Source organism: Heterodontus francisci, chromosome 11 (genome assembly GCF_036365525.1).
Source record: "Heterodontus francisci isolate sHetFra1 chromosome 11, sHetFra1.hap1, whole genome shotgun sequence".
Taxonomy (NCBI): Eukaryota; Metazoa; Chordata; class Chondrichthyes; order Heterodontiformes; family Heterodontidae; genus Heterodontus; species Heterodontus francisci.
In genome coordinates, this window is record NC_090381.1 from 113,021,475 (window position 1) to 113,033,937 (window position 12,463).

General features: G+C 44.5%; 1 protein-coding gene across 1 annotated transcript in view; it reads right to left on the reverse strand.

Moving 5' to 3' along the window:
* LOC137375088 (IgGFc-binding protein-like) overlaps window positions 1-12,463 on the reverse strand; it is a 115,349-nt gene that overhangs the window by 35,830 nt on the left and 67,056 nt on the right. The window contains exons 57-60 of the mRNA XM_068041715.1: window positions 12,278-12,405; window positions 9,877-10,148; window positions 5,113-5,321; window positions 133-277 (exon numbers count right to left, since the gene is read on the reverse strand). Coding sequence (XP_067897816.1) covers window positions 133-277; window positions 5,113-5,321; window positions 9,877-10,148; window positions 12,278-12,405 — 754 coding nt within the window. The remainder of the gene's footprint in view (window positions 1-132; window positions 278-5,112; window positions 5,322-9,876; window positions 10,149-12,277; window positions 12,406-12,463) is intronic.

Here is a 12,463-nt window from a genome sequence, read left to right on the forward strand (position 1 = left end):
GACAGCTGGTTGACTCAGAAACATTTTACCCTCTTGGAGGAAATTACTTTGGGTGGACATTTCACAATCTGGTTTTATTAAAAATAATCCATCAAATGTTAATACATCCCGTAAAACATAGTAGTTACACACCAGTGGGTTTGCAGATATATTGCCCATTTCTCTTCAGACTGCAGTGCTCATTAGGTCTACAGCCATAATCTGTGCAGTTTATCTCACCGACTTTCCCACAGCTACATTTTTCGGCACAATATGGGGTCAGCCATATCTCTCCAATCTGAAACAGTTGTACGCAAATGTTATTAAAGCCATATAGACATGTCCATATGACCAAGCTATACAGTGCACTGTAGTAGGAAACAGTATCCAACTTCCACTAATGTTTTACAATATTATTACCAAGAAAAACTCAACTGTATAAATAATGAGCATGAATATCAGAGAAAAACAAAAAATGCTGGAAATACACAGTATTTTCATCACTGTCTGAAATGAAAAACAGACATGCTAATATTCCCTGCGCAACTTTTTGTCAGAATTTATTGTTCTGATTACTCGCATGCTCTGGGCACCTTCACAGGAGCAGTAATGCCAGTATCACCCTTAAGTGGTCTAAGCCAGTTGCTTTTGCAGGAGTTGACACATTTTGCCTAATATCTACCTGTACAGTAGCATAGCCCAGGGATAGAACAGCAGTATTCCCATGTGATCTAGATCAGATCTTCATATATTTCCCATGTGTATTTCTTCAGTCTCTTTGCAGATGGATCGAGTTACCATTGGGTGAGACAGGCTTTGGCTCAAATTGTTAAGCTGCTTTATTCCACAGTAACCATCTCCCCTTGACATTCAATGGCATTACCATCGCTGAATCCCCCACTATCAACATCCTAGGGGCTACCATTGACCAGAAACTGAACTGGAGTAGCCATATAAATACCCTGGCTACAAGAGCAGGTCAGAGGCTAGGAATCCTGAGGCGAGTAACTCACCACCTGACTTCCCAAAGCCTGTCCATCTACAAGACACAAGTCAGGAGTGTGATGGAATACTCTCCACTTGCCTGGATGGTTGCAGCTCCAACAACACTCAAGAAGCTCGATACCATCCAGGACAAAGCAGCCCACTTGATTGGCACCCATCCACAAACATTCACTCCCTCCACCACCGACACACAGTGGCAGCAGTGTATACCATCTACAAGATGCACTGCAGCAACACACCAAGGCTCCTTAGACAGCACTTTCCAAACCCGTGACCTCTACCATCTAGAAGGACAAGAGCAGCAGATGCATGGGAACACCACCACCTGCAAGTTCCCATCCAAGTCACACACTATTCTGACTTGGAACTATATCGCCGTTCCTTCATTGTCGCTGGGTCAAAATCCTGGAATTCCCTTCCAAACAGCACTGTAGGTGTACCTACCCCACATGGACTGCAGTGGTTCAAGAAGGCAGCTCACCACCACCACCTCAAGGGCAATTAGGGATGGGCAATAAATGCTGGCCTAGCCAGCGACGCCCACATCCCATGAATGAATAAAAATAAAGTAAGCTGGAACAGTAATTACGATCATTCACTTAGTTCAATCGACACAATTTTTGGCCTTCCTGGGCTGGATTTTACAGCCACACCCCTCCCCCCACCCCCGAGGTTGGGGGTCGTAGCAAGGTGGGGGGGAGCAGGAAAATGCCTCCAGCAGAAGCCCGCCATGGGCCTCGACGCCAGGAAGGCCCGGCCCGATATTGCCAATGGTGGTGAGGCCTTGTGGCAGTCCCCACCTGCCCCCCACTCTGCAACGGGTGCAAAATCTGCATATTTTTTAAAATGCAAATAAATGAATTAATTACCCACTCCCGCAATCCGTCCCACTCCAATATTGGTGCCGGTGGCCGGCACTCCCCTGCCTTTAGATCTCTATGCAGAGATCCAAGGCGGAACCCTGGTCGGTAGGAGGGAGCCCGTAAGTTTCTCTGTGCAGGAGTAATTTAATTGGTCTAAGGGATGGTGGGAAGGAGTAAAGTTTAAAGTTTATGAACTTTGTGAGGAGAAAGGTCAGGTGCACCAAGTAGGTGTTTTGGGGGAGAGGGAGAGGGCAGGTACTTAATTCTATGGTTATTAGGGGGGTGGGTGGGAGAGGGTCAGGATCAAGTTATTTAATTTTTTAAAAACAATGTCCTTTTAAATTTAAAATTGCAATGTAGGGATCGAAGCCCTTTAAAAATGGCATCAGCGCCTGCGCAGTGGTGCCTGACCACTTTTCTGGGGACGGACCGCCTGCCTGCTCCACTTCATCGGGAGGAGTGGAGGCGGTCCATCCCGGCCATTTAAATGAGCTGCCGTGTTTAATATCACGGCGGCCCGCGAAGTACGGCCTGTGTGTGCGGGGCGCCATTGTTTACAGCCGCTACCATAAAATCCAGCCCACTGCCCCAGTTTCTTTGTTGCAAAGTAAGCTTGCCATTTAAGTGACTGTAACTCGAATATCCCTGACTATTAACTGTGAGAAATACTTTAAAACTTTCCGATACAATGGGTGTGAAATGTTCACACTGATTACAGAGGCAAGCTATTTAATTATTTGCAGTCTATGTGTGTATGAGCGTCAGCATAGTACTCTGGGAGTCACAGGGCAGGATTTTTGTTCGATGCAATTTTTGAACAGCTGGCCAATCAGTGGCCAAGTTGTGTGCTTGCCATCTAATGAAAGACGGCAGGTGGGTTCCCGAGCCTGGAAGGCCAATAGTGGCTATCCAGCCCTGAGAGATTGGCAGCCCCACTGCCAGAGATGGGAGGTGTTCATGTAGGTGAGAGAGAGTAGGCGCCTCAAGATGGAGGCACCCTCTGAAGATTTTTTAATAAAGCTGAAATTTATACTGGCCATAGCTGCCAGACTGCTATATTGAAGGGGAAACTTTCCACAGGGCAGCCTGCGGCCACAGCTGTGACCATCTCACAGACACGGCCGGGGGTGGGGTTAAAAAAGTTACCTGGAGCCCTGCCCCCATCAGTCTGTCACCAAGAGGCTGCCTCCATTTATCAGCTGGGATTTGGCCACTGCAGCGAGTCCGACTGTCAACTGGAAAATTTCAGTTGCTGTCTTCCCAGAGCCCATCATAGCCCCTTTAAGGGCCTTAATTGGCTACCTGCCATTTGCAACCATCATCCTCACCCACCCCACCCCCACCCCCGACAAAACCATCCACTTATAAAGTGGCCCAGTGGCAGGAACATGCTGCCAAACTGACACACTGCTCTCCGACTCCAATTTTCCAGCCCTCTCGCTGCCAGTCCCATCTCCACGTGAAACACAAAATTCTGCCCCCAAGGTCATGGATCCAAGCTTGACTTCAGGACTTCAGCACATGATGTAGCTTGGCACTCCCAGTCCAGTACTGATGGAGTGGAGGTGCTGCCTTTCAGAGGAGATGATAAGCTGAGGCTCTGTCTGCCATTCAGGTGGATGTAAAAGATTCCACGGCACTAATTAAATGTACAGCAGCGGAGTTCACCCAGTGTTCTAGCCAATATTTATATCTCGTTAAAAATAGATAACCTCATTATTCATCTCATTGCTGTTGGAATGACTTTGCTGTGTGCAAACTGGTTGCTGCATTTTTTTTTATTCATTCATGGGATGTGGGCATCGTTGGCCAGGCCAGCATTTATTGCCCATCCCTAATTGCCCTTGAGAAGGTGGTGGTGAGCTGCCTGATTGAACTGCTGCAGTCCATGTGGGGTAGGTACATCCACAGTGCTGTTAGGAAGGGAGTTCCAGGATTTTGACCCAGCGACAGTGAAGGAACGGCGATATAGTTCCAAGTCAGGATGGTGTGTGACTTGGATGGGAACTTGCAGGTGGTGGTGTTCCCATGCATCTGCTGCCCTTGTCCTCCTAGTTGGTAGAGGTCGTGGGTTTGGAAAGTGCTGTCTGAGGAACCTTGGTGCGTTGCTAACATAACAATATGAGGAACAATGACTATGGGAGATTAATGGCGGAAAGAATAGAATGAACTTGCATTTGTATAACGTCTTACACAAATCCCAAGATGCTTTACGAACACTGGTGTAAGTCTCACAAACAGCAATTAGATAAATCACCAGATAATGTTTGAGTGATGTTGATTGAGGGATAAATAATAGCCAGTAAACAGCCTGCTTTTCTTTGAATAGCATCCTGGGATCTGTTATACCCACCTGAGAAAGCAGACAACACCATTGACAGTGTCGCAGACTCTCAGTACTTCAATGAAAATTGACCTAGATTATATGTTCAAAGGTGAAATTTTACTGGCTCCTGAGTGACAGGTTGGTGGGAGAGGGCAGGTAAAATGCTGGGGAGCAGCATCGTGAGGTTTCCCAGCACCAGGATAGCAGCAGATCGGCAGCCTGGAGGCGGGCGGCCAGTTGGACAATTAAGGCCCAATTAAGGGCCATTTTCCCAGGTCACTGGCATTTTGCCGGCAGTAGAACTGCCCCCCTGCCACGTGAGGAGGCCGTCGGCTGCAAGGAAGTGGCCTCCCTGTGGCTTCTGGGGGGCATGGGGAGAAATGGGCGCCATTGGAGCCTGAAACTTCATGGTTCAAGGAGGGGGCTGCAAGCAGCAACGGACGCTGGAGGGTTTTTCATGCTTGGCCCCAGCAAAAAAAAAAACTTTGTCACCCCTGCCAGGGCGACTCAAAATCTTTGCATTATCCTTGCTGACTCAGCAGCACCACTTCTCTCAGCAGTGCTGCCAAGGCTGCAGAGCCCTCTGATTGGGCCAGCAGCATTTAACGCCCAAGTCTTTTTTAATTGGATGCCTCCCCCCACCTGCCAGCTCTAATTGCCTCCTACTGGCAATATCACGGGGAAGTCCCACCTATTGCCCAAGCATGCTGACCATCTGGAAGATTCCCCAACGTCGGTATTTTACCACTTTGGATGATTCCCCCCCCACCGCCCCAAATCTCTGGAGTGGAGCCTGGACCCACAACCTTCCTTACTTAGAGGCAAGAGTATTACTACTGAGCCAATATACCTTTGACCAAAGACCATGTATAACCCGCTTGTCTAAATTTGTAATTTGTCCTGAAACCAATACAGCATGTTTTTTCCTGATATACTTACTTGATGATAATCATTGTTTATGTCCCTGCAGCCACATTCACTGATTGGAACACAGCTGTCGTCACTGAGTACAAAGCCGTTCTCACATACACATCCTTCCATACATACAGAAGGCTTGTCACAGCTGGATCCTGCATAGATATTATCGCATGTAGGAGGACAAGCTGGAGCACAGGTCACATAGTAGCTGTTTGGTGGACAATACAGAGCTGCAAAGGCAAATATGAAACATTTCTTTGAGATCAGTTAATGAGGCTTTCCAGATGAGGTAAAAGAAAAAAAAATACAAATAATTTAGTAACTTTAGTATCCTTGAGTGAATCAAATTATTTGTTCCACATAAGTTGAACCAAGCAGGAAGACAACCAGAACAATTTTAGGAGCACACACATTCAGAATATTTTTATGACAGTAGAATTCAACACTATTATTTTCAAATTCTTTGTAGTCTGTTCTTATTCCAAACTATCTAGGTCCAAATGGGAAGGTATTAATGGCTTATCCTGGTGTATTTCTACTTTTAGGCTGGTGGATGGGCAGTTCTTTGTATAATAGTTTTCTGCTTATGCCTACTCACTAATTCTTTCCCTCTGCATCTCTCTAGAAGGCAATGATTCATTGACTGCTTTGTGGAATCTGGCTCCATGGTTTCAGTTTATTCCTCAAGTGATCATGATTCATTTTGAACCTTGAAAGTAAATATTATAGGTCATCCTACCACAGAGGGTACCTTATCACAACTGAACCCAATCTTATCCTCCACTCAACATCCACGTGCGTGAACTGTGAGCAGCAATTACTGGGTAGAATGAGGAGCATGAACCCTGGAAGATTTTCATTCCCCAAACATTGGGAGTTGAGGGCAGTCCAGTGATCTTAACACCACTCTAGTACAAGCCAATTAAGTCAACATAGACTGAGAATTGAGCCGAAGAGTTTTCCAGGCTGCATAGCTCAGCTACTCAATGGATAAACCTACAGAGCCATCGGGAAGCTCAGTTCTCTATACTTTTTATATAACATTTGTTACAAATAAACCTGGTATTACATGATTTATCAAACACACCTCTGGATTCTTTTCTAATAATGTTTAATAATTATTTCAAATGTAATAAATTGGGAGGTTGCATAACTATTTTTTAAACTTTATGTTGTATTGTTACAAATATCACTTTGTCCATCTTTTAGTGAAGGACTGTATACTGGCCTCCACCTGAAGTCCCCAGCATCACAGATGCCAGACTTCAGCCAATTCGGTTCACCCAGCGTGATATCAAGAAATGACTGAAGGCACTGGATACTGCAAAGGCTATGGGCCCTGACAATATTCCGGCAATATTACTGAAGACCTGTGCTCCAGAACTTGCCGCGCCCCTAGCCAAGCTATTCCAGTACAGCTACAACACTGGCATCTACCCTGCAATATGGAAAATTGCCCAGGTATGTCCCGTACTCAAAAAGCAGGACAAGTCCAACCCGGCCAATTACCGCCCCATCAGCCTACTGTCAATCATCAGCAAAGTGATGGAAGGTGTCATCAACAGTGCCATCAAGCGGCAACAACCTGCTCAGTGACGCTCAGTTTGGGTTCCACCAGGGCCACTCTGCTCCTGACCTCTTTACAGCCTTGGTTCAAACATGGACAAAACAGCTGAACTCAAGAGCTGAGGTGAGAGTGACTGCCCTTGACATCAAGGCAGCACTTGACCGAGTATGGCATCAAGGAGCCTGAGCAAAACTGAGGTCAATGGGATCAGGGGGAAAACCCTCCGCTGGCTGGAGTCATACCTAGCGCAAAGGAAGATGGTTGTGGTTGTGGGAGGTCAATCATCTGAGCTCCAGAACATCACTGCAGGAGTTATTCAGGGTAGTGTCCTAGGCCCAACCATCTTCAGCTGCTTCATCAATGACCTTCCTTCAATCATAAGGTCAGAAGTGGGGATGTTCGCTGATGATTGCACAATGTTTAGCACCATTCGTGATTGCTCAGATACTGAAGTAGTCCATGTAGAAATGCAGCAAGACCTGGACAATATCCAGGCTTGGGCTGATAAGTGGCAATTAACATTCGCACCACACAAGTGCCAGGCAATGAACATCTCCACCAAGAGAGAATCTATTCATCTCCCCTTGACATTCAATGGCATTACCATCGCTGAATCCCCCACTATCTAGGGGCTACCACTGACCAGAAACTGAACTGGAGTAGCCATATAAATACCATAGCTACAAGAGCAAGTCAGAGGCTAGGAATCCTGAGGTGAGTAACTCACCTCCCCAAAATCTGTCCACCATCTACAAGGCACAAGTCAGGAGAGTGATGGAATACACGCCACTTGCCTGGATGGGTGCAGCTCCAACAACACTTAAGAAGCTCAACATCATGCAGGACAAAGCAGCCCACTTGATTGGCACCCCATCTACAAACATTCACTCCCTCCACCACTGACGCACAGTGGCAGCAGTGTGTACCATCTACAAGATTCACTGCAGCAATGCACCAAGGCTCCTTAGACAGCACCTTCCAAACACACGACCTCTACCAACTAGAAGGACAAGGGCAGCAGATACATGGGAACGCCACCACCTGCAAGTTCCCCTTCAAGTCACATACCATCCTGACTTGGAACTATATCGCCGTTCCTTCACTGTCGCTGGGTCAAAATCCTGGAACTCCCTTCCTATCAGCACTGTGGGTGTACCTACCCCAAATGGACTGCAGCGGTTCAAGAAGGCAGCTCACCACCACCTTCTTAAGGGCAATTAGGGATGGACAATAAATGCTGGCCTAGCCAACAACACCCACATCCCATGAATGAATTAAAAAAAAATGATTTATGGGTTTTATGGGAGTGATCTAATTTACTTGATTTTGAGAATTGCTGAAAATAGAGACATGTTGTCGAAGCTTTTCGTCTTGCACTCATCAGGACAATATGCAAGAATAACCAACTTAAGGGAAAACAACAACTTATACTGCATGAGAAGAGAGTGCTGATTGGTTGGCAAGTGAACTCTGACTGGTAGAGGTGTTGCCATGGAGAATGCACCAGTTTACGGAGACTGACAGTTAACTGCCAAGCTTTGTTTGAAATTTAAACCAGGCAGTTCGACTCTGATTGGTCAAGGTATTGCCCTGAGGAATGAACCAGCGAATGGCTGTCACTTAGTTTGTTCAGCTGAAACAGACGCAATGTGTGTACATGTTCTTTCTGGGTATTAATATATGTAGCTTCCAGTATGTGCAAATGCGCCACACTACAAGCCCTACTTGATTTTGCTTATTGCATAAAGTAAGGTTACAGCAGAAATTAAGCCGTTCCTGCAACAGTCTCGTGAGTCAGCACTGAGTAGACGAGAAGATGTGAGGCAGTTCTATCTGTCAGATTATTCTTAATATGAGAAACAATAAACCTCCCTTGGGTTTAAATCCTTCTGTGTGCAAATTATAACACATTGTTATTTTACACCACTAATGGCTGTTAAATATTGCAGTAGCAAGTTATCACGGTATGCAAAAAATAGCTCCCACAAGAGATTGTTATTATTATTTATTTAAAAAATTGCCTAATGCTATATTTTGGGAGTATTTAGGAAATGTGTGGCTAGTCACCTCATCAAAATGTTGAGGATATCTTGGCAAGGAATTCAGTGAAAAAAAATGTCTCTCTTTTCAGGGTGGATCTTGTGCTAGCTTGGAGTTGACACTTTTGGGAGGAAAAGCATATCCATGTAGCTGAACCCTGACAACACTGGAGCCCCAGTCTTTACTGTAAAGAATTGTGGTCCAAAAATCCACAAATCAGTGATCCTGGCACTTAAGTTAGGATCATACCCGCTGGTGACCTATGCTATTGGTCACTAGAATATGTAGAGTCAAGGGTAAATCATCTGATCTGGACTCCTCCAGCATACAGCCACATTACTAGGGCACATGCTTTGTACAGTAGGCTGCACATCATTGGTGGGTGGGGCTTGTTGGGCAATGTTGGTGCCCCAGAAGCTTCTTAATAATGCCTCAGCAATGGGGCTGCTCTAAAAAAAATTTTAAATGTATTATTTTCTTGCCTTCAGGGGTCCATGTCTTTATTTTGTCCTCGACCCCCACCCCCCCCACCCCAGGTTGACTCTACAATCACCTCTGGCTGACATGCACCAACCCCATGTTGGGTTCTTTTGAGAACCAGGTCACAGGAGCTCCCAACGTAGGGAGTCCTTTTATTCTCCTGCAATGATGGATATTTTGGTGTAGTTGGAGGCTGCACCCACAGCAGGCCATCACAGATACTTCAATGCATGTCTGGGAGTTGGCGTATCTTTGGTCCTAGTGATGTACTCCCACCAAATTTATGGTGGGTACAGATTAAAGCGGTTGTGTATTATCAGGCCCTTTGTGCTCTTAATTTTGCAGATTGGCAGGAAAAAAGACAGAAGCGCAAGGGGAGAGCCAACTGTGTAACAGCCCCGACAAACCATTTCTTCTGCAGCACCTGTGGAAGAGTCTGTCACTCTAATATTGGCCTTTATAGCCACTCCAGGCGCTGCTCCACAAACCACTGACCACCTCCAGGCGCTCGAGACAAGGAGGCCAAAGAAGACATATGCCTCTCCATTGAGTACTTTATTGTCTCCTATCACATTGTGACAATGCTATATCGCACCATACTTTTGAATATTAATATACATTTTTGTGTGTGTTATTTAACTCTCATTGACTTTTTCATCCTTCTCCTGCAAAAAGCAGTTATCAATATAGTTACTTACGGCAAAAAGTACTGTTCCTCCATATAATTTCTATTCCCTCTTTCTTGCAAGCATCAACATAATTTTGGAAGTTATCGCAGAGTGTTTGAAGCATGCCCTTATATCTGCACATGTCTTGCATACAGTTCTTGATGAAAATATCTGGATTAACGAAGGGATGACAAGATTTGTACTTTTCAAGCAGCAGCTCATGGCACTGGGACTCAATGATCAGTTTCTCTCCAGGAGTGCAAAGATAGTCCATTTGTTTTCTGTTGTTGACTGGCAGACAGCTAGTAAAAACAAACAACACAGGTTTTATTACACTTCAAGTATTCTAACCCTTTTCTTTAAATACATGACTTTGAAGTGCATGCCTTTAAAATGCTATAACACTCTGCAAATAAGTGATGTTAGTGGTATTCTCAAACATGATTAACATGCCCATATCAAGCTTCTTTCTCCATTGATCGGCAGAGAGGAATGTGATATAAATACATTCAGTATTTGTGTGGTGACGTGTCAATGTTAATTTTTATCATTGTGTGTATGTTAGAAAGCTTTAATTCAAAATATTAAAATGGCATCTTATACCCAGGAACAAACTGAGTCAACGAAAGGTTCAACTTCTGCAGATTTCTTTTTCTCTATAGCCTACATGTGTATAAAGGTTTGAACAAAGTGCCTTTTTTAAAATAAATCTCTTTGTAGATATGCATATGCTATTTGCCTCAACTACTCCATGTGGTAGTGAATTTCACATTCACATCACTCTTTGGGTAAAGAAGTTTCTTCTGAACTCTTTATTGGTGACTATCTTATATTTATGGCCCTACCCTATTTAGGTCTACCCTATCAAACCCTTTCATAATCTTAAAATGTTTGATTTGATTTTTTTGGTGTCCATCAAGATAAATGACAATAAAATGAGAAAACAGGGTGTACCTCTGCTGATCATGTCATAACCTCGCCCTAGGTCAGGGAGGTAGGATTTCCCATTAGATCCTCACTCCAAACGACAGGACAAGATCAGGACCCGGCACATCCAGGTCACGACGCTTCCACCACACTCCGGTCAGAAATAGGGCTGTTTGCTCACCAGAGTGAGTGAGCATTTTCAGCCGCATCCGGTTCAAATCCAGTCTTATAGAGAGGCTTAGGCTTTCATTTAAAAACTATAATGCCTCAAAAGACAATTTGATGAATGAATTGGATTATGTTATACTGAAATATGTAATCCTTTCAATTATTTTATTTTAAAATGTATTACTTTGTGAATTAAAAGTTCACAAGGCATTGTGAGTGATTCAACGAGTTATCAACAAATCACAATGGCAAAAATATTAAATACAGTTTTTCTATTATAAAACATAAAACATTCAGATGGCATTTTTTGGTATAAATATTGACATGTTTAGATAGGATTTTCTCCATTATATGTTCAGATCGGCATTCTAAATGCTGACTTAAAAAGGATCAGAACTGAATGGGTAGTGTGTGCCATAAGCAAAGAATTCAAGTTTTTCTTTAACATTCGGTGTTGATGGCATTCTTGGGATACTGGCACAAAGGAGCTACTTGACTGTGAGAGACCAGAATTGTCACTGACAGATATAGCATCAATCCAGAGATGGCTCATCAACAATAACAACAACTTGCATTATTTTAAGGAGGGTCTGAAAGGAAGTGAAGGAAGTTCCAGAGCATGAGGACTAGATGGCTGAAGGCATGACCGCCAATGGAAGGAGAGAGGGAGGGAGGGATGCACACGACACTAGAGTTGAAGGAATGGAGGGTTTGTAGGACTGGTAGATGTTTCAGTGATTGAGAGGGGTGAGTCCAGGAAGGAATTAAACATGGGATTCAGCATTAGCTATGTGTATTACTTCAGTTCCCTTGCACTTTTGGACTCGGTAGCCTCGCCAGTCCTCTAGCTCTGAGGACATAATCGGTGGTCACTGGTAAAACAAAAATACACAAAAAAGAAAGTACAGAAATGAACACATGGGTGATGGGTGAACAGGATTTGGTACGAGTTAGGATACAGGCAGCAGAGTTTTGGATGAGTGCAAATTTATGGAGGGTGCAACGCAGGAGGCCGGCCAGGAGAGCATGGAATGGTCGCATCTGGAGGTAACAAAGGCATGGATGAGGGTTTCAGCAGCAGATGAGCTGAGGCAGGGGCAGAGATGAGCGATATTACAGAGATGAAGAAGTAGGCAGTCTTGGTGATGGAACACATATGGCGCATATGGGGTTGGAAGTTTATCTCAGATTCAAATAGGAGCCCAAGGTTGCTAACGGTTGGGTTCAGCTTCAGACAGTGGCCCTCATCCATGCCTTTGTACTATTTCCTATGTGCAATAAATCAGGAAAACATACTTTTGTGAGCTTCTGTGATACATAAAGTTTTAAAGCTTACCCTGCATTGCTATATTCCTCTGACATCCAACTGTTTCCAAAGTGAGTTACATTGGGTGCAATGAGACCATCAGGCATTAGGAACTCATCAACTTTTTGGCCATTGTAATTACCACACATGCCACACACCTACAGAAGGATGGATTCCCAAAAGTGATAATACAGAAGAGATGATATGAGATCAGGG